At 45.3% G+C, this 22,711-nt stretch overlaps 1 protein-coding gene across 2 annotated transcripts in view; it reads right to left on the bottom strand.

The window, feature by feature from the left end:
- Positions 1-22,711, bottom strand: part of BTBD8 (BTB domain containing 8) — a 47,646-nt gene that overhangs the window by 23,985 nt on the left and 950 nt on the right. For both annotated transcript variants that reach the window (XM_069967672.1, XM_069967673.1), the window contains exons 2-10: positions 22,369-22,551; positions 17,652-17,854; positions 17,273-17,396; positions 16,097-16,186; positions 14,786-14,866; positions 13,723-13,819; positions 5,831-5,919; positions 2,672-2,774; positions 343-525 (exon numbers count right to left, since the gene is read on the bottom strand). In XM_069967672.1, the coding sequence (XP_069823773.1) occupies positions 343-525; positions 2,672-2,774; positions 5,831-5,919; positions 13,723-13,819; positions 14,786-14,866; positions 16,097-16,186; positions 17,273-17,396; positions 17,652-17,854; positions 22,369-22,551 (1,153 nt within the window). The remainder of the gene's footprint in view (positions 1-342; positions 526-2,671; positions 2,775-5,830; positions 5,920-13,722; positions 13,820-14,785; positions 14,867-16,096; positions 16,187-17,272; positions 17,397-17,651; positions 17,855-22,368; positions 22,552-22,711) is intronic.

Genomic DNA, 22,711 nt, shown 5'->3' with positions numbered 1-22,711 from the left:
AGCGGGCACCACAGACATGAAGAGGGGGCCAAACCCTTGGATTCTGCGCAGGGGCTGGATATAGAGGCAGAGTGTTGTGATACATGCTCGGGGGCCCCGTTCAGAGGTTTGTTATGGGGCCCAGCACTTTCTATACCTCAGCTGACCGGATATCTATATTTTCTCTGTTTGATAAAAACGTTCTCCTATTCTCCCCAATGTCACCGTAACATGCACTGGGATCTTCAGCCTAAGGCTCCCAGGATATGTGACCACTTTCAGCAGACTTGCATAGAGCTATCTTATATGATGTGATACAAAAGGTAGAGAACATCAACATGGAGAGGATTCCATTGGTTTTACCTGTAATAAGAGCCCAAAGCTTTCACTTTTTATGACTTGGGAGAAGTTTGCCACCATGAATCTAACACATTCTTCCTGCAGCTGTGACGCCAGGCTCCGCGCCCTTTCTGCCCACTTCACCCCGGGGAGACTGCTGATCAGCCGGTCACTCTCCATCAAGAGGAAGGCCGCATTCCTGTAAGACTGGAGAACAAAGGAGATTGTCACATCCCCGGGAATTCTGCAAGACACGTACAGCTGCACTGACGCTGGGAAAGGAGAAGCCCCTCACATCATCGGATCACAATCTGTCCCGTCAGACGCCATAGAGATTGCTGGATGCTTATGCCTGCCAGACACTAAAAACAGCACAAACCAGTCCATGGAAAACACAGACAGGGATGTAGACACTGACTGTTTTGCCTGGATCACAGAAGCAGCTAGTGAACTACATCCACGGACCAGGAAGAACTGAACCTGTGAATGCAGCCTAAATATTGGCGGTCTTATCCTTAAGACACTCAGCACCCCCGCATTTACCTGACCAAGGCACTTTTATAGTGGTTGTGCCTGGTGTTGCAGAATGATGCTACAATGTTTATTGAGCTGCAATACCAGACGCAACCACTACTAAAAGTTTTTCGCTGTAAACCCCACGCTTCACGTTACTCCTCATGATCAGCATAGTGCTTAAAAAGGGGAACCATCAGCGGGTAAGATCTAACCTGCTGATATGTCCTTATTGCACAGGAGAAGGAAGGGATGCCTCTTACCTTCATCCTCGGTGCTGTTCCGGTGCAGTTAGTAGTTTGCTCCATGGTGCGGAGAGACCATTAGGAGCATTTCCTGCCCCCATAGTACCGATATGGCACGCTCCATTCGTTATCATTAGAAAGGGACGGGACGGCCGGGGGCGGATCGGTGCTATGTGGCAGGCAGAACACAACTATGGGTCGTATTCCACGGGCCGATCAATAATGTAAATGAGCGCCGATCTGCTAGATCATTTACTGGGCCTATTACACGGCCCGATAATCATTTAGCGAGGGCTGCAGGGACATAGTTACCAATGTCCTTGAAGTCCTTGTTTAAACACGGGCGCTCCGTCTTCCTCCCAGTTCTGTTCTCAGCAGCAGCTTCAGTGCGGCCAGTCTGAGCTGACAGACCGCTCAGCCAATCACTGTCCACGTTGGTCCTGGCCAGTGATTGGCTGAGCAGTCTGACAGCTAAGACTGGCCGCACTGAAGCTGCTGCTGTGCGCGGGATCGGGAGGAAGAAGGAGCGCAGGAGAAGACCTGCAACATGCTTAAGTAAAGTATGGTGCTTGTGAAGTCGAACGCCCGCCAGGCATTGCTATTCCATGCAGCGATGCACGGTCGGTGCCTGATGATTTTAGTTTTGAACCTTAATAAACGACATGACATGATCGGCTGATCGTTGTCTCTATTCAACGGAGCGATAATCAGCCAAATCGGGCCGATTACAGCTCCGTCGAATAGGCCCCTTACTGCATCGGAATGGCTCCCAGGATACCTTCCTCCTCCATTGCAATAGGGACATAGCAGCAGGTTAAATCCATCTCACCTGCTGATGCTTCCCCTTTAATAAACAATCCCTGATTAAGTTACTGGTCCAGTCACCGACTCAAATGAAAAGTTCTCTTTCATTTGAGGTAAAATCTAATTTGCATATTTGTTCCCCCCAGGACTCCATATACCAGCCGTATTGCAGAACGAGAACCAGGAGCCCCGGAGCTGCGTCACTGCCGCTATTCCCAGTCACTACACACTACAATATGGAAGTATACAGAGCAGCTCCCGGACCAGAGAGATCACATTAACACGGAGATGACCGGGTCATTGCTGCCTATTGTAAAAGCTGTCAGTCAGTGGCAGGCGCCGCTCCTCACATCACTGGTACAGAGAATTAGCTGTGATCCTGGGGGCAGTGACCCATTTACCAGACTCTTGTTAACAATAGACGGAATCACACAGTTAGCGGCTAATTTTAACTCTGTATAAACAGGAGATGGATAACGTGGTTATTCCGGCGATCGGCGTATCTGCGGGATGACCGCCATCTCCTCTACACCGCACAATCTCATCCCATAATGCTTCAGCTCTGCAGAATTCACTATAAAAATACAGACACCACTAAAGGACTTGGCAGCGTTTACAGGGTCCGCGGCTCGGTGGAGACTGCGCACGCATCACTGACCGCGTCTGATTTAATAGATTAGAAAAACTCATTTTCTGGGGAAGCCAAAAGCGACTGAGCGTGGAGGGAAACGTTACCGCCCTGAACCAGTGGCTAAACAATGAGGCCAGACGGGCAGCTTTGTGATACTCACCAGCGACTGCACCAGAGCATTCAGGCAGCTTTCCTGCAAATCCAGCGGCAAATTGGCGAAGCTTCGCTCAGACCAACATTTCACAAAGTACTTCTCAATCCACCTGATATACAAGGAGGGACAAAAGAGCATTTTAATAACCAAACTATTATAGGAAAAGGTCCTGACCTCAGAATCTACAAAACCCAACAACCAGCATGTCCTTAACGGGGAACTCCAGAGAAATATTCTCTTTCAAAAAAACTGGTGTCAAAAACTTACATAGATTTGTGCTTTACTTCTATGTAAAAATCTCCAGCCTTCCAATACTTATCAGCCACTGTATGTCCAGAGCAGAAGAGGTTTTCTATGGGGATTTGCTGCTGCTCTGGACAGTTCCTGACATGAACAGAGGTGGCAGCAGAGAGCACACCACTTCCTGCAGGACACACAGAAGCTGATAAGTATGGGAAGACTCATTCTCCGCTCCCTGTCTATGCTATTACACACCAACATTGGGTAAGAAGCGGCCACGGGGAGCAGTGCATCATCTGTATGGCTCATATAAGTTTACTGCTGCTGCTCCTGTTATGCTTTGTGCACACAAGCACAAAAGGCGGAATACCACAGCAGAATGCCGCCAGCAGGGAGGCTGATCGTTGCCTTTTATGCTGCGTTTACATGGAACGATTAACGTGCGAATTCGCATGATAACGATTGAATTCGAACGATAATCGTACGTGTAAACGATCAAACGACGAACGAGAAATCGTTCATTTTCATCTTACAACATGTTCTAAAATCATCGTTCAGAAAAAAAAAAAAAAAAAATCACAGATCGTTCCGTGTTAACAGTCTTTCGCCGATTTAACCAATGTGTGAGATAGGCTTAAGCGATCGTAAAACAAATTTCCGTACAAATATCGTGCCGTCTAAACGCTGATATTTATGAAAAAAAAAGTCGTTACTTCGACATTGTTAATCGTACGATCGGGCCAATTATCGTTTCATGTAAACGCAGCATTAGCACGGCCTATTACACTAAATGATTATCGTCTGAAACTACCAGTAATTAGCCAAGTACAGGTGACAATCCTCTAGTATAATAGGGCCCTTTTATGGTGCGTTTACACAGACAGATTTATCTGACAGATCTTTGAAGCCAAAACCAGGAACAGACTATAAACAGGGATCAGGTCATAAAGGAAAGACTGGGATCAACTCTTTACAAATCCATTCCTGGATTTGGCTTCCAAAAATCTGTCGGATAAATCTTTGTGTAAACGCACCCTAACACATACAGATAAATCGCTTATTTAGTGAACGTGATGACTTTTTGTTTTAAACGATAGACGTGACGATATCGCTTTGAAACTGCGTTCATATATATTCTATGAATATATGTAACTGTGTTCCTATCTATACACTGTAAACGGTGAGTGATTACACTGAAGGACTTGAGACTGAATGATTTTGAGGTCGGCTGAAAAGATACGATCAACGACATACTGTACAAACTAATTTTCGTTCGTAGTTTAATCGTTGCTGTGTTTATACTAACAGATTTGAACTATTTATCAACTTTTAGTACAATAATCTGCCTGTGTAAAGGATCCGAATACATGGGCTGATGTTGTCCCGGTCAGTAATGTGAACGAGCGCTGTTCTGCAAGATCGGCACAAATTTTCTGAGCCTATTACACGGCTTGACTATTGTTTAGCAAGAGCGGTATATATCTATATCATTAGCGATGTCCGTGCAGTCCTTGGCCCAAACTATGTCTCCACGCTCCCAGACTTCTCGTGCCCCTGCTTACCGTCCCAGAACCACAGCAGCAGCTTCTATGGGCTGACAGGCAACAGCGGTGGCAAACAGTGATTGGCTGAGCGGCCTGTCAGCCCATAGAAGCTGCAGCCGCGGTGGCGGGAGTGAAAGAGGGCAGGAGAAGACCGGGAGCGGGGAGAGGTAATGTGTAATCCTTTATTCAGTCGTTAGCCGCCGACCAGACATTGCTATTACACATAAGGTTACAAACTCACTGGGCGGATCCGCAGTGAGTTTCTTGCTCCGAATTCGCAGCGAGACTCGCTGCGGATCCCTGCCCTGTGCACATATGCGCAGACAGACTCGCAGCAGGATGCACATACCGCTGCGAGTATGTCCACAGCCCACCCCATTAACCCCCCGCCGCCGGAGCCTATATGTCACCTGGTCCACGCTCTGACTTGCTTCGGGGGTTCCCAGCAGGTACCGCTCAGCCAATCAGTGTGCTGCCCCGCCACAACGCACTGATTGGCTGAGCGGGACGTAAAGACACCGGGAGCCCCGAAGCACACCGGAGCTGGGACCAGGTGATGTATAGGCTCCGGCGGCTGGAGGGATAACTGGCAGGCTGCGGACATACTCCCAGCAAGATGTGGATCTTGCTGCGAGTTTGTCTGTCCATATGTGCACAGGGCAGGGATCAGCAGAGAGTTTGTTCTCTAGACGAACCGATAATCGTCCTAATTGGCCCGATAACCAGCAGATTGTGTAATAGGGCCCTTACTCTTGGCTCGGAAGGTCAAAGTGTGTGAGAGTTCATCAAGAGTAACGGGAACATCTAAGGAAGATTTAAAGTCATTGGGTAACTTAGTAGAAATGGGAGTACCTCTTTAAGTTTATTCTATAGGTTTATATGGCAGCGGCACTGATGGAGCTTCTCCCCTCTCTTCACATCTTCAGATAATGGGCGATACTGACTGCAGTTTTCAAGAGGTTAAACTGGGAATTTCAAACCAGCAGCTCCCCAGCTGTTGCAAAACTAGAACTCCTATCATGCCGGACATCCAACCACTATCAAGGCATGCTGGGAGTTGTCATTTTGCAGCAGCCATAGAACCACAGATTGGAGATCATCGGGTTTAACTGGAGAGCGACTTTACTGAGCGCCGGAGCTGTGGGGTGCGCACTCCTGTGAGGTTCTTCTCAAGCTGTATAAGCAGTAAGGGTCCTTCTGGGGCTGAAGTGGTTGTGCGGTGCCCCCCTAGTCTAGATGTGACAAGGAGTGTGGAGCGGCTGGCTGACACTTATGCATCTGCGGATGTGCCGGATACCAGCCTGGTGCCCTCCCGTCACCAATGTCTCTCCAGAATCCCCCTCACACAATATATATGGCTGCAACCCTCCTGTATACTCACCGCAGACATGAAGTATACAGCGGCTCCTCCTGCACAGAATAAGCGATATACAGACACTCCAGCACCGACTGCTGCATCCCGGCTACAGGCTGAAACACAAGGATGGAGAACGGATCAATACACCGCAGGCGAGAAGAGAAGACGACATCTCAGGTCTGTGAACAAGTAAATCCCAAAAACTTTATCAGCGACAAACAATTCCCACGATCTGCGGGTGATCGGGGTCTGTGAAATGGCTTCACGTCCTACAGCCGCGGCTCAAGAAACAAGATTATTGTTAGCAGAAAACAAAGGCCTCTATAGTGCGGAGAGACGGCAGCACTCCCACCGCGTGTTTACCCGCACAGCCGGGACACATACAGGGGGTCTCACTCCTCGTAGAAGAGCCATCAACGTGCAACACCTAGAAGATGTATAACTAACATGTACACTGCTATACGGAGGAAACCGCTCTCCTGCCGCCATGACGTCATCAGATCAGTACTACACATGGTAAACTCCATCAATGAGGCACCACACAGATCATGTAAACCCCCATATGACAGGCAGCCATTAAAGGGGTACTCCTGTTAATTTGAAAAAGATTCACGGGTTTCAGAAAGTTATATAGATTTGTAATTTACTTCTATTTACACAGTGCTCTCTGCTGCCACCTCTGTCCATGTCAGGAACTGTCCAGAGCAGGAGAGGTTTTTTATGGGGATTTGCTGCTGCTCTGGACAGTTCCTGACATGGACAGAGGGGGGCAGCAGAGAGCACTGTGTCAGACTGGAGAGAAGACACTACTTCCTGCAGGACATATAGCAGCTGATAAGTACTGGAAGATGGAAATTTTTAAATATAAGTAATTTACAAATCTATATAACTTTCTGACAGCAGTCGATGTGAAAAAAGATTTTTGCCAGAGTGCCCCTAGGGTTATTATAAGATGCTACCTGCAGGAAGCACCAGTTTTCTTCTTTCTGGAGAGAAGCGAATATGCATACATCTGTACTGAGAGGATGAGAACCCTAACAGTCCTAGTCAGGTGGGGGAGTTACCTATAGGTGGTACCATTTTTTTTTCCCTTCTGGAGGCGATATAGATACACACACACACACACACACACGTGAAAGTTATGCTTTGTTTCTTTAAAGACTTGTGACCGCTACACCTTTACTTTTTCAGCCTATTCCCACTCATCTGTAACGGATTGAAGCTGTACAAACAGGACTGATGGCTGTGGCCATGGGGATCCAGTCTGCTGGAGTCCAGCTCCTCCTCAGCATTAGGTGAAGTCCCTCTAGCAGTGATTCTGCCTCCAGTCTTCCTGGCTATGAGGCCTCAATGTATACACCCGGATTTGGGGATGTTTGGCCATTCTTCTCGGCAGATGCTCTCACGCTGTTAGGTTGGATGCGGGCCTGCGGTGGACGCCATTGCCAGGTCTCTCCAGAGTTGTTCCATTGGGGTCAGGGCTCTGGCCGGGCCCCTCCAGGACATTCAGAGTTCTCCCTCAGCGGCTGTTTGGTCCTGGCTGCATGGGTCCTTGTCTTGTTGGAAGGTAAATCCTCAAGATGACTATTTTCCCTGCCCACTAGCCGCCCTCTTCACAGTAAGAATGATAGAGGGACAGGTAGCACCCGTTTCTTCCAGACATGATGCTGCCCTCACAAGGCTTTGCTGTAGGAATGATATGGGGGCAGGTGATGGGCAGCGGCCGCTTCCTTGAGGCCATAAAGTTCCATCTTGGTTTCCTCTGAGCAGAGAATCGTGTTTCTCACAGTCTCCAGCTGCTTCCATTTAATCTCCCATTGGCTTTCATGTGTCTGACACGGAAAAGCGGCTTTTTTTTTAGTCAGTCTGCCAAGATTGGTAGAGGGTGCGGGGGGGGGGGGGGGGGGGGTAGGTGTGACAAACACAACCCCAATCTATATAACCAGGTGGGGCAGGTGTAACTAACACAACCCCAATACTTATACTCAGGGGCCATTGATTTTAACATGCCAGGCCGAGCACTGTTATTTTTGGCCACACCAGAGCACAAAGGATTCATATAGGTCAGGGATGGGGAACCTGCGGCCCTCTGGCTGTTGGAAAATGACAATTCCTATCATGTATGGACAGCTGAAGCTTTAGCTCTCCAGGTATGATGGGAATTGCAGTTTTGCATCAGCAGGAGGATCCCCCCATTCCTGTTATATGTAGTTCTCTGGGACACCAGGTCACAGGTGGTAAAACCCTTACACTGTGCGTGTGTGTGGGGAGGGGACCGGACAGACTCCTTCTGATGTGTGCAAAAAAAAGGAAGAGTTCGTCCAATTGTCTCGCCTTTCATTTAAACACAGCGGTGAAACAAAATAAGAAACGTCCACATTGTGACTCAACAAAACAGATTTATTATAAACATGAAGAACGTTATAATTATAACTAACTCCTCACCAACCCCGGGAAAGACTTCAGGACTAGAGATAAGCAAACCTGGAGCATGCTCGAGTCCATCCGAACCTGATTGTTCAGCATTTGATTAGCAGTGACTGCTGAACTTGGATAAAGCTCTAAGGTTGTCTGGAAAACATGGATACAGCCAATGACTATATCCATGATTTCCACATAGCCTTAGGGCTTTATCCAACTTCAGCAGCCACCGCTAATCACATGCCGAACGATCGGGTTCAGATGGACTCATCTCTACTCCCCTGCCATCCACCCTGTGGAGAACAAATCAGGGTGGAGGGAGAAGGTCTCAAGTCATAGGGGCTCCAGATGCATGCCAACAAATCTGTGGATGCAAGCGGTCAGGGTTATCAGATTTACCACACCCTAAGGACTATTCTCATCTCAGCTACCATACTTATACTTGTAGCTCATCAAGCTGAATATTTTTGCACATAGTCATTTACCTACTTCTCCTGATAGGCTGCTCTTTCACTCCCATTGTTGACGGCTTGTTGTCTTGGTTACAGACAACCACTTTGCTCTAACAACAGTGGGCTGACCAGATATATATGTAAACTATATATAGATTTAGAGAGAGCTTACATCTATTATACAGCATATATACTAAACACTACGTCTTTATACATCCACATTATAGGTATATATATACACACACATACACACACACACACACACACCAGCCGGACCCGTTTTTAAAGCAGTGGTGGTCGGTGACCTAGACAACAGGCTGTCAAGAATGGGAGGGAAAAAGCAGAATATCAGGAGAAGTAGTTGAATAAATGTATGTGCAAATATTCTATTGACAAGACCTACAAGTATAACTAGATTAGCTGAGATAAGAATACCCCTTTAACCACCGCCTGGGCTCCTGGTTGTATCTGGCTGCAGAGACACTGAGGAAATAAATTAGGTGATTGGAGCCGTCCTGCCAGATAGGAAACAAGGCTTCTGAGCCAGCCTCCAGGGCCCTGCTCCTTCCTTGGGGGGGCCTAATATTCTGGGTGGAGAAGGTACCGGCTGGAGGTGTAAAATGTGTCCCGATGCATCACAGGAGAGGTGACAGCCACAGATGCATCGGCTGCTGCACACTGCTGGCAGAATTACCCATGGGCAGGGTTACCTCTCCCTCTGCCGAAAAACTTTCTTGGCGTTCAAAGGACTGAGACGCCCCAGGGCTTTCTTGGTCATTTTCACCAGATCTGTAAAGGGAGGAGGAAAAAAAAATAAAAAAAATTCTAAGGCGAGCCATACAATGTCAATGTTATCAACTATATACGGAAAAACTTACTGCTGCCAGTCAAAGGAAGTGGCTAGGTAAAGGAAAAAAATATACATTTTAATTAGGTTATAGTACAAAGTTATACAACTTCATCAAAGCAATGTATTGACAAAAAAAGAAAGAAACATAATTCGACACCACTCATATGACGTACGACTATGAACGCAGATGCTCCGTCCCTTTTCAGGGTGACTCAACATTGAACCACATTCGTACTCGCCATTGGTTGTATCAGGGAGGAGGATCCTGAGAGAAAAAAAAAAAAAAAAAAAAAAAAAAAAAAAAAAGAGACTTTAATCTGGGCAACAAACAAGCAGAATACAAACCAAAAAGAAATCTCATCACTACAAGATGACGTGCGCAAAACATCCCCAGGAGGAGGAAAGAAAAACAAGCATCTTTTTCTCCCCAAGTAAAGTGTTGTATCTGGTGTCAAAGTTATATAGATTTGTAATTTTCTTCTATTTAAAAACCTCAAGACTTCCCATACTTATCAGCTGCTGTTTGTCCTGCAGGAAGTGGTGTATTCTCTCCAGTCTGACACAAGTGCTCTCTGCTGCCACCTCTGTCCATGTCAGGAACTGTCCAGAGCAGGAGAGGTTTTCTATGGGGATTTGCTGCTGCTCTGGACAGTTCCTGACATGGACAGAGGTGGCAGCAGAGAGCACTGTGTCAGACTGGAGAGAATAAACCACTTCCTGCAGGACATACAGAAGTTGATAAGTACTGGAAGACTGGAGATTTTTAAATAAAAGTAATTTACCAAACTATATAAAACTTTCTGACACCAGCTGATGTAAGAAGTTTTTTTCTTTCATCCTTCAGAGTACCCCTTTAACCCCTTAAGGGCGGGGCCCATTTTAGTTTTTGCGTTTTCGGTTTTTCCTCCTTGTGTTTAAAAGGCCATAGCACTTGCATTTTTCCACCTAGAGACCCACATGAGCCCTTATTTTTTGGGTCACTAATTGTACTTTGCAATGACAGGCTGAATTTTTGCATTTGGTACACTACGAAACCAGAAAAAAATTCAAAGTGTGGTGAAATTGAAAAAAAAAAAAAAAAAAAACCATTTCTTTTATTTGGGGGAACTGTGTTTTTACGCCATTCACCCTGGGGTAAAACTGACTTGTTATGCATGTTCCTCAAGTTGTTACGATTAAAACGATATATAACATGTATAACTTATATTGTATCTGATGGCCTATAAAAAAATTCAAACCATTGTTAACAAATATACGTTCCTTAAAATCGCTCTATTCCCAGGCTTATAGCGCTTTTATCCTTTGGTCTATGGGGCTAAGTGAGGTGTCATTTTTTTGCGCCATGATGTGTTCTTTCTATCGGTACCTTGATTGCACATATACGATTTTTTGATCGCTTTTTATTACATTTTTTCTGGATTTGATGCGACCAAAAATGCGCAATTTTGCACTTTGGGATTTTTTGGCGCTGACGCCGTTTACCGTATGAGATCAGGAATGTGATTAATTAATAGTTCGGGCGATTACGCACGCGGCGATACCAAACATGTTTGTTTACTTATTTGTTTACTTTTATTTATAACCTGGGAAAAGGGGGGGTGATTCAGACTTTTATTAGGGGAGGGGGATTGATCTACCCCACTAGACCCCAGGGAAAGGTTGCCTCCGGTAATCGGAGGCAGCTGTCAACTTTGACAGCTGCCTCCGATTAGCTAATTAGCGGGCACGGCGATCAGACCGTGCCCGCTAATAGCTGCGGTCCCGGGCTACACGCGGCACCCGGGACCGCGGCGCTTCAAAGCGGGCCCCGCTTTGGAGTGCTAATGAGTACATATGACGTACCGATACGTCATATGTCCTTAAGAGGTTAAAGGACAATGTTGTTTGCACAACCGTATCACATTTAAACAAAAGTTTAAGAAGTTTAAAAAAAACAAAACAAAAAAAAACACACTTATTTCACACAAATCCACTAACCTCAGAGATTGGAGCCTCCACATCTACGTCCTTCCTCTGGATCAGGCCTTCGTTGTGTTTTAGTAGCCAAATGCATTAGTTTTTATACCGCATGTAATATGACGCATGACGTAATACATACACGATGAGACTTATTACGTCAGAATGCTGAGCCACGCCGCTGCTATATATATGACCATAATTTCAGATGGAAAATAAAATCCAGCGAGCACCATGCAGTAGAGATGAACCTTGAGGATGCTTAGGTGTATCCGAGCCCAAGCAGTCTGCATGTGACTCCCGCCATCTGGAGCAATTGGATGCCGCCCTAGGAAACCAAGGACTCAGACATAGGCCATAGGCTGTATCCGTGTTTTCCTGGCAGCCCTAGGGCAGCATCCAACTTCTCCAGACGCCAGGAATAAAATGCAGACTGCGTGGGCTTGGCTAAACCTGACCGTTTTCCAGGTTGGCTCTCTCTACTGAGCAGCATTTTCCCAATGAATTGAACGCATTTCAATAGGAAAACATTACGGAACAACAGGTGTATTGTGAAGTGGATTTTGGTTCAAAATTCTTCTATGAACACAAAGTCCCCACAGGGTTGTCTTGAGGAGATAATCTACTTTTCAGTTCCCCATCACGGTTTTACTCATTACAGACTTATGGTTTTTTTTATAATGCAGTGAGCGATCTTTTATATGTTAGTAATAAAGGGGCTATTCTTCATCTTAACCAATACAACTATGAGGTCCGCCATATATCCCTGCCAGAAGCGCAGTTCTATGCGGATGCTGGTACTGGACATGTACATGATCTGGTGACCACCATGTTTATTGCTGCACACAATAGCAAGAGCTCCGCCATCACTGATTTAAAAAAAAAAAAAAAAAAAAAAATCCAGCAATATAGTTCTGTGGGAAAACAATCCTTGGGCAGTCACCTGACCAGCCGCATTCTCACACCCTGGATGACAGCAGATGAGGCGGTGGAGCTGCTGACATCTCTCCCTGCTAAGAGTTTCTAAAAATGTTACAGCTGACACATGTTCTAAACCCGGTGTTATATGGTGAAATATCACACAATAAAATAATACTTGTATAATAGATAAACAATAAAAAACAAAAAACAAACTGACAGCCTATAGATTTCCAAGAATTCTATGTAATGCTTTAACCCTCCATGTGGTGGCGCTGTTTAATTTCTGTTCTGCTTCCTTATAATATAGAAATCATTGATTGACAACATGGCAGATGAAATCCCGTCCTGCCATATCTATGACCTCCTCCTATTTATTACACTGCTTGCCCCCATTTCCAGTATTATGCAGTATATGAGCAGTCAGCTCTGCATCAAAGGACATCCGGTCCACGGGACTAAACTAGTGTATTCATTAGAAACCGCGCCTCTTCTGTCCTCAGTTTGGGTGTAGGTTTTAAAGCTCAGTTCCATTGAAGCTAATGGAGATGAACTGTAATACCACACACAGCCTGGGGACAGGGGTGGCACTGTTTTTGCAAGAAAGTAGCCATGTTCTTTAATCCTGGATAACCCCTTTCAGTGGGATCTGCCCAGAGGTGCAGAAGCAGTAACAGCGGTCAGACGCTAGTACAGGACGAAAAGATTCCAACTAATACTGCAGTCTACCAGTGCCCATGTTCAGTCAATTTCTCTTTATATTTAAAGGGAACCTGTCACCCCCTGTGCCGGGGTGACAGGCTCCCGACCCCCCGTTAGAGCCCCCTATACTCACCTAATCCCGCCGGGTCCCTCTTCTGGAGGTGGTCAGGTGATGAAGATCTCAGCCGGTGCAGCCCGGCGCGCGCTGAGAGAGGAGTCCAACGCCCATAGAGAATGACAGGAGTGTCCAGCGCTCCGTCATTCTCTATGAGCGTTGGACTCATCTCCCAGCGCGTGCGCCGGGCTGCAGCGGCTGATCGTCACCCGACCGGATCCAGAAGCGGGACCCGGCTGGATTAGGTGAGTATAGGGGGGCTCTAACGGTGGGGGTGACAGGTTCCCTTTAAAATGCAGGTCCCCAAAAAAGTACAGTAAGTGTACGTACAGAAAATGGGTCTGAACCTAACAGACCAAAATCCCTCTCTGAATGTGAATAGGCCCTCAGCAGATCGGCCAGAGTACATATGCCCCTAGGACTTCACCGTATTGAACGCTCTAAGTGGCAGTGGACAGTGTTATCAGATCCACAGACGCTGAGCACATTCTAGATTCATTACCTTCATGAGAAATCTACAGTAGTCTCTTCTCAGAGTGTACAGAGCGACCTCTCGAAGCCCCTCCAAGGCATACATGTCCGCCACCGAGAGCACCTGACTGCGAGAGAAGAGAACACAACCGCAGGTTACAGCACAAAGTACAGATACAAGAGGTAAGAATGGACGTGGTGCTGAACACCAAGGAGGACGTCCCTGCAACTCTACAGGAATAGGGTCCATAAATGTACAGTGACAACACAACCCCATATGACATCACCACCACCAACAACAGTATAGTGCCAACATATTCCAAAGCCATTTACAATTCTAACCATTTCAAAGGGAAACGGTCCCATCCCTCATGGTGTGTATGGCCCGCGGTGCCTTATAGCTGCTGGGCTCAGCCTGTACTCCGGCATAGGGGCAGAGCTGCACATAGTTCACGCTGTCTCCACCCTCCTCCAAACTACTCGTAATTTAATGGCACACTGAGCGCCGGGAAGTTAAAGGGGTATTCTCTGTCCCTCCTGAAGAGGGTGGGGAGGAGTGACGGAGGGGTGGTGCAAAGTTAGGGCACAGATATTCTAAGCCACGGCCGTCGGGCACGGGGCTGTAAGTTTAAGGGTACAAACACACACACCGTATACGCAGCGTATATACTGCTGCGATACGCAGCAGATTAGATCTAAATAACTGAACACAGCATCAAAACTGCTGCAGATCTGCTGCATATACGGTGTGTGTGTTTGTACCCTAAAAGTTGTTTTTTTTTTTAGGACAATAACTGCATCACCTGCCGAACGGACCCCCAGGACAGATCTTGGACTAAAAGCAGCTATCTGAAGGTACAAGTGGTTTGGGGGGGGCAGATTGTGGGTACAGAGTCACTTTAAATAAGGAATCGTATATTTTATCATCTTTACAAGACAATTCCTCCCTGAAAAGTCTGCTGCAAGGCAAGGCCCAAGCTCAGCGCCCCCCACACAGTCACACAGAGGGGTGCCAACCATAAGGGGTTAATCTAATTGTTTTATAGAATTTTTTTTATAAATCTTTATCATTGAACCAACAATAAGATTATTACCCGGGATCCATGTTTTTTGGAAGGTCCAATATTCCTCCATATATGGATTGTAAGAGGACCGTCATACAAGCTTCTTTAACCCTGCAGGGGAAAAACATTGCTACAGGGTTTACAGTGATCAAGACACGACTATACGTTATTTAAAGAGAATCTGTCAGCTGTAATCCAAACTGCTGACAGTGCTAGATCAGGGAGACTCACGCCTCCTTTCCTATATCTGCACTTCCAGAACGTAGAAAATCCAAAGAGTCAAAAAGACGTCCCCGAGCTGCTGCAGTTCTGTAACACCTCCTTATTCCCCTCCTGTACCTGAACTTGCTTGGGACTTAGCTTTCAGGTGTTACATGTAAATGTAAGGCATTACTATTTCCTTAACCTAACAGCGTTAAAGCAATACAGGAAGTGACGTCCGTTGTCCCTCTGCTTTGCACAATGGGGCAGAAAAGTTAAAGGGGTGCTCCAGCATGGGGGCACTTTCTGGGGGGGACCGGGGAGGAGGTGGCTGAAATAAAAGACTGCCACTCACCTCCGCGGTTCCAGCGGCAGGTCACTCATCGCGGCGCTCCGGTGCCTGGTCGCTTTCCTGGTGTCTGACGCCGCCCGAGACGCTATGTCTCAGGGCCGCTCAGCCACTCAGTGAAGGAGGCGAGATCCAAGCGGACTTCAAACGGATCCCGCCTCCTTCACAGAGTGGCTGAGCGGCCCTGAGACTTAGCGTCTTGGGCGGCGTCAGACACCAGGAAGCAGCCGGGAACTGGGGACCGGAGCGCCGCGATGAGTGACCCGCCGCTGGAACTAGGGAGGTGAGTGGACGTCTTTTATTTCAGCCACCACCCAAAAAGTGCCCCCACACTGGATAACCCCTTTAAAACTGACAGCATACATAAGGCAGCACTAACTATATATCAGCAGTGTTTTTTGTTGACATGACATGTTACACTTTAAAGTTTGTGAAAATAATCAAAAATGGATGTAATTTCTTGCTAAACAGTCTTCTTAAAGGGGTTATCCAGGGTTAGAAAAACACGACCACTTTCTTACAGAGACAACACGACTTGTCTCCAGGTCAGGTGTGGTTTGCAATTAAGCTCCATTCACTTCAATGGAACTGTGTTGCAAAATCTGCACCTGAACTGGAGACAAGAGCGGTGCTATCTCTGAAAGAAAGTGGTCGTCTTTTTCTAACACTGGATAATCCCTTTAGAAGTAAACTTTTCTTTTAAATTATGTTTACTATGTGCATGCAATGTGGATCACACATAGGGGTGCACTTTCTAAAAACATTAACAAGATCATGAGATATGTGATTACCCTTGAATCCTGATCACTTCCTGTGACGCTTCGGCCCAACATCCACTAAACATAGCAGTAAAGTAACTGGATCTGGCGCAAAGAATCGCCCTGAAACAGGTAAAGCAAATAGACAATGGATCATAAAAAATAAAAAAAATTTAAAAAAACTCACAGTATCGGTGTACAGCTGTAACACAACAAGTGTTGCCACTCAGTGCTGCCAATTTATGGAAACATGAAGAAAAAATGTTCTACATTACTGGAGGCGGCCATATTGTAGGAGCGCACACATTCCTGCACTGCTTGTATACATCAGCCACAGTGTCTGTGAAGTACCTGCACCCTCACCCCAGCGTAACCTTGATCAATGTGCCCCATGAGGTTTTGCACTTTAAATGTGAGAACTCTCTCCTCTCTGAGCATTACTTTCTATCTGTGAGCCGGTTCTGTGTCGGGTCCGTCCTCATTACCATTCTTATCGTTCCCCCAAAGACAAAGCTGCAGGATTACAGCTGTAACAGGCTTAGGGGAGCGGTAGATTTTAGGGGCACAACACACAGAAGCGGTTTAGCTTTTGCAGTGAGGCGGTTCTACTGCCTATGAGCGAGAAAGCGTTGTGTGAAATCAGAAGGTTACGCTAAGGGGGAGAAATAGTGAGAGACGCCGAGCCCAATGTGCCTGCAAACATAGCCAGATCAGGAGCAGTACGGAGAACTGACCTGCCAGACCAAAATTCTGTCACAACAGGCAACTAAAAGGTACGTAATAAACTAAAAAGTGAGGAGCAGAGTCTCTGTACTTAAATGTTTGTCATGTACAATACAATATATCGCTAGGACCCCCGCCGCCATTCTGGTAAGTGAGGGTACGCCCTGACTGAAGTCTGTTTAAGTTCCTTAGATGCTGTGGTTAAAGGGCAATTCCCATCACCTAAACTTTAGCTAGGGGATGGGAGATAAAAGGAAGCAGCTTTGCAAATACAGTTTAAGTTTTTTTATGGTTTTACTCCCTCTCCACCTGAGGTCACACACATCTATAGGGCTTGGATTGTCCCTGGAAACAGGTGTCCCTTTATTGGGAAATGCAGCAAAGCCGAGCCAAGACTACAATTCCCATCATGCTGGGACAGCTGGACGGCCCACAGTTTGAATCCCCTGATACAGAATATATAAGACATAGAATAAGCCACAATACCTGTGCACATGAAACAGCGTTTCCTCCACCTGGATAGTCACATCAGTAGCATAGGATTGTTGTAATAGAGAGAGCAAATCTCTGCCGAGGTCGCAGGACACCTCCCTTTCTGCAGGGTCTATAGCTACAAGACAAAAGCAAAATCAGAATAAAATAATGCGTATACTATAGTAGACAGGGGCAGAAGACCTGAGTAATCAGAAGATGGATCACCCCCTAAATCTGCCCCATGGATATACATGTATAAGAGGGAGGAGGAAGAGGAGAAGGGATCCAGCTATAAACACAGACGTCATTGATCTCTGTATTCCCGCACATGGTGCAGATATTCCCTATGGGTGTATGTATCAGCCCTCAGGGTGACCTGTGTACGTCTTACCCCCATAGTTGTGGTTTTCCTCCATGTCTCCTCTCTGGGCCCTGTGTTCCTGACTGGTGGGGACGTTGCCGTTTGCCGCAGATGGATGTGTGGCACACTGCCCATTGGGCCACGGATGGCGGCCGTGCTCTGATTGATCCTCGATCAGCTGAAGGATGTGATCTTCTCTCTCTTTTACAGTCCAGAGAGAGGAGTAGATCAGCCTGACAACCAAAGACAGCAATAAGACTGCGGTACAGATAAATGTGGGGTAAAGAGATCTCCAGCAGTCACAACACATATGAGGTAGTATTACTACATGTGCCCCATTGAGATTTGCTTAGCACAGTCCTTAAGGGGGCGGAGCATGACACGACTGGCATGATACATCTCTGTTCACCTACCTACCTACTAAATACAACAGTGTTGCTTTAAAGGGGGACTCCAGCAAAAATCTTTTTCCGTCAAATCAACTGGTTTCACAAAGTTATATATAGTGGTGCCTTGGATTATAAGCATAATACATTCTGGGACGGCGCTTGTAATCAAAATCACTCTTAACACCAAAGCAAATTTTCCCATAAGAAATCACTGATCTGCAGACAATTGGTTCCACACCCCAAATATAATGATTATTATTCTGAATAACATGTAGAAGAGATGAAACAATGAGAAGCAGCAGAATCTGTGATATTATAACTTACTGTACAATATAGCAGCATGTGGTGTATAAATTATAGTAACTGTATAACCCTGATAACACTGCAGCTGGATATGTGATATAAGTTACTGTACAGTATAGCAGCATGTGGTGTATAATGTATAGTAACTGTATAACCCTGATAACATATCACATCCAGCTGCTGCTATGTTATCAGGGTTATACAGTTACTATACATTATATACCACATGCTGCTATACTGTACAGTAACATATATCACATATCCAGCTGCTGTGTTATCAGGGTTATACAGTTACTATACATTATATACCACATGCTGATTGCTATACTGTACAGTAACTTATATATCACATATCCAGCTGCTGCTGTATTATCAGGGTTATACAGTTACTATACATTATACACCACATGCTGCTATACTGTACAGTAACTTATATATCACATATCCAGCTGCTGTGTTATCAGGGTTAAACAGTTACTATATATTATACACCACATGCTGATTACTATACTGTACAGTAACTTATATATCACATATCCAGCTGCTGTGTTATCAGGGTTATACAGTTACTATACATTATATACCACATGCTGCTATACTGTACAGTAACTTATATATCACATCCAGCTGCTGCTATAAGTTACTGTACAGTATAGTAGCATGTGGTATATAATGTATAGTAACTGTATAACCCTGATAACACAGCAGCTGGATATGTGATATATAAGTTACTGTACAGTGTAGCAGCATGTGGTGTATAATGTATAGTAACTGTATAACCCTGATAACACAGCAGCTGGATATGTGATATATAAGTTACTGTACAGTATAGCAATCAGCATGTGGTGTATAATGTATAGTAACTGTATAACCCTGATAACACAGCAGCTGGATATGTGATATATAAGTTACTGTACAGTATAGCAATCAGCATGTGGTGTATAATGTATAGTAACTGTATAACCCTGATAACACAGCAGCTGGATATGTGATATATAAGTTACTGTACAGTATAGCAGCATGTGGTGTATAATGTATAGTAACTGTATAACCCTGATAACACAGCAGCTGGATATGTGATATATAAGTTACTGTACAGTATAGCAGCATGTGGTGTATAATGTATAGTAACTGTATAACCCTGATAACACAGCAGCAGCTGGATATGTGATATATAAGTTACTGTACAGTATAGCAGCATGTGGTGTATAATGTATAGTAACTGTATAACCCTGATAACACAGCAGCAGCTGGATATGTGATATATAAGTTACTGTACAGTATAGCAGCATGTGGTGTATAATGTATAGTTACTGTATAACCCTGATAACACAGCAGCTAGATATGTGATATATAAGTTACTGTACAGTATAGCAGCATGTGGTGTATAATGTATAGTAACTGTATAACCCTGATAACACAGCAGCTGGATATGTGATATATAAGTTACTGTACAGTATAGCAATCAGCATGTGGTGTATAATGTATAGTAATTGTATAACCCTGATAACACAGCACCTGAATATGTGATATATAAGTTACTGTACAGTATAGCAGCATGTGGTATATAATGTATAGTAACTGTATAACCCTGATAACACAGCAGCTGGATATGTGATATATAAGTTACTGTACAGTATAGCAATCAGCATGTGGTGTATAATGTATAGTAACTATATAACCCTGATAACACAGCAGCAGCTGGATATGTGATATATAAGTTACTGTACAGTATAGCAGCATGTGGTGTATAATGTATAGTAACTGTATAACCCTGATAACACAGCAGCTGGATATGTGATATATAAGTTACTGTACAGTATAGCAATCAGCATGTGGTGTATAATGTATAGTAACTGTATAACCCTGATAACACAGCAGCTGGATATGTGATATATAAGTTACTGTACAGTATAGCCAAATCCCCATAGAAAACCTCTCCTGCTCTGGACAGTTCCTGACATGGACAGAGGTGGCAGCAGAGAGCACTGTGTCAGACTGGAGAGAATACATCACTTCCTGCAGGGAATACAGCAGCCGATAAGTACTGGAAGATTTATAAATAGAAGTAACTTTCAAAGCAGCTTGTTCCAGAAAGTCATATAGATTTGTAAGAAAAAGATTTCCACCGGAGTACCCCTTTAAAGTCAGTATAAGTGTTGTGCAGTATTGCTTCCATTGCTTATTCATGTCTGTAAGGTTTCCCCATCACTGCAGGTGTCTGTGGGGCTCAGACGGTTATATACTATACAGCACACTGCAGCTTTAGGCTGTGTTCACATGGAGCTGAATCTCTAAAGGAGCAGGTCGGCAGATGTATAGTAATATATGCAGGTGTGCTGTACAAGTTTTGCTGCAAATATTTAAGGAGTTGTGCAGCACAGATCCGACTCCTGGCAGAGAGACTCTGCTAAACATGGAGCGGGATATTGTATTAGAATAGGTCATGTGCACGATACCTGCCAGGTGGCAGCCGGTTGCCTTAGCAACTGTCCCAAGTGGCGGCAGCTGCACAATCCCATTAACCTTTGCATTGCAAATCTGATGCATGTCTCAAAACTACAGATTTGCATCCTGCAGAATGTGACCGGAGTCCTGTACAGCATGTATTATACTATACTGTAATATACTGTGTGCTAAATCCACACCGGGAATAGCAACAACCACACAACATGTGACCGGGGTCCTGTACTGCCTGCATAATACCGTACCGTAATATATAGTGTGTGCTGAATCCACACAGAACAGCAACAACTACACAACATGTGACGGGGTCCTGTACAGCCTGCATAATACCGTACTATACTGTAATATAGCGTGTGCTAAATCCACACAGAGAACAGTAACAACCACACAACATGTGACCGGAGTCCTGTACAGCATGTATTATACTATACTGTAATATAGTGTGTGCTGAATCCACATCGGGAATGGCAACAACCACACAACATGTGACCGGGGTCCTGTACTGCCTGCATAATACCGTACTGTAATATATTGTGCGCTGAATCCACACATAACAGCAACAACTACACAACATGTGACGGGGTCCTGTACAGCCTGCAATATACCGTACTGTAATATATTGTGCGCTGAATCCACACATAACAGCAACAACTACACAACATGTGACGGGGTCCTGTACAGCCTGCATTATACTATACTGTAATACAGTGTGTGCTGAACAGTAACAACCACACAACATGTGACCGGGGTCCTGTACTGCCTGCACTATACTATACTGTAATACAGTGTGTGCTGAACAGTAACAACCACACAACATGTGACAGGGTCCTGTACTGCCTGCAATATACCGTACTGTAATATATTGTGCGCTGAATCCACACATAACAGTAACAACCACACAACATGTGACGAGGTCCTGTACAGCCTGCATAATACCGTACTATACTGTAATATAGCGTGTGCTAAATCCACACAGAGAACAGTAACAACCACACAACATGTGACCGGAGTCCTGTACTGCCTGCATAATACCAAACTATACTGTAATACAGTGTATGCTGAATCCACACAGAACAGCAACAACCACACAACATGTTACCGGAGTCCTGTACTGCCTGCATAATACCGTACTATACTGTAATACAGTGTGTGCTGAACAGTAACAACCACACAACATGTTACCGGAGTCCTGTACTGCCTGCATAATACCGTACTATACTGTAATACAGTGTGTGCTGAACAGTAACAACCACACAACATGTTACCGGGGTCCTGTACTGCCTGCATTATACTATACTGTAATACAGTGTGTGCTGAACAGTAACAACCACACAACATGTTACCGGGGTCCTGTACTGCCTGCATTATACTATACTGTAATACAGTGTGTGCTGAACAGTAACAACCACACAACATGTTACCGGGGTCCTGTACTGCCTGCATTATACTATACTGTAATACAGTGTGTGCTGAACAGTAACAACCACACAACATGTTACCGGGGTCCTGTACTGCCTGCATTATACTATACTGTAATACAGTGTGTGCTGAACAGTAACAACCACACAACATGTGACAGTAGCGGGTACCTGAGGAAGGCCAGCATCTCAGAGGGCTCCAGGTTGGGCACAGTGACGGCGTCCCCTGCGTCCTGCCCACTGACCCATCTATAGAACGCGGGGGCTCGGGCCCACAAGACGCCCCTGTGCACTTTAAACTTTGTTTGTCTGACATGAAGAACGAGATCGGTGTGAATTTCTTCATTCAACAGTCTGGAGAGAAAACAGGAGCAGATTAGAGAAAGTGCTGGAAATAACAGGTAAGAGGAGCTCCGACCTCGAATGGGGTAACCAACCAACCACATACTGCTCAGGGGGACAAAATAAGAAGCAATACTCACCTCCCCCCATCCCTGCAGCCGCCACACTGACC

The sequence above is a fragment of the Dendropsophus ebraccatus genome, chromosome 4 (assembly GCF_027789765.1).
Source record: "Dendropsophus ebraccatus isolate aDenEbr1 chromosome 4, aDenEbr1.pat, whole genome shotgun sequence".
Lineage (NCBI taxonomy): Eukaryota > Metazoa > Chordata > Amphibia > Anura > Hylidae > Dendropsophus > Dendropsophus ebraccatus.
This window is presented reverse-complemented; position numbering and strand designations above follow the sequence as displayed.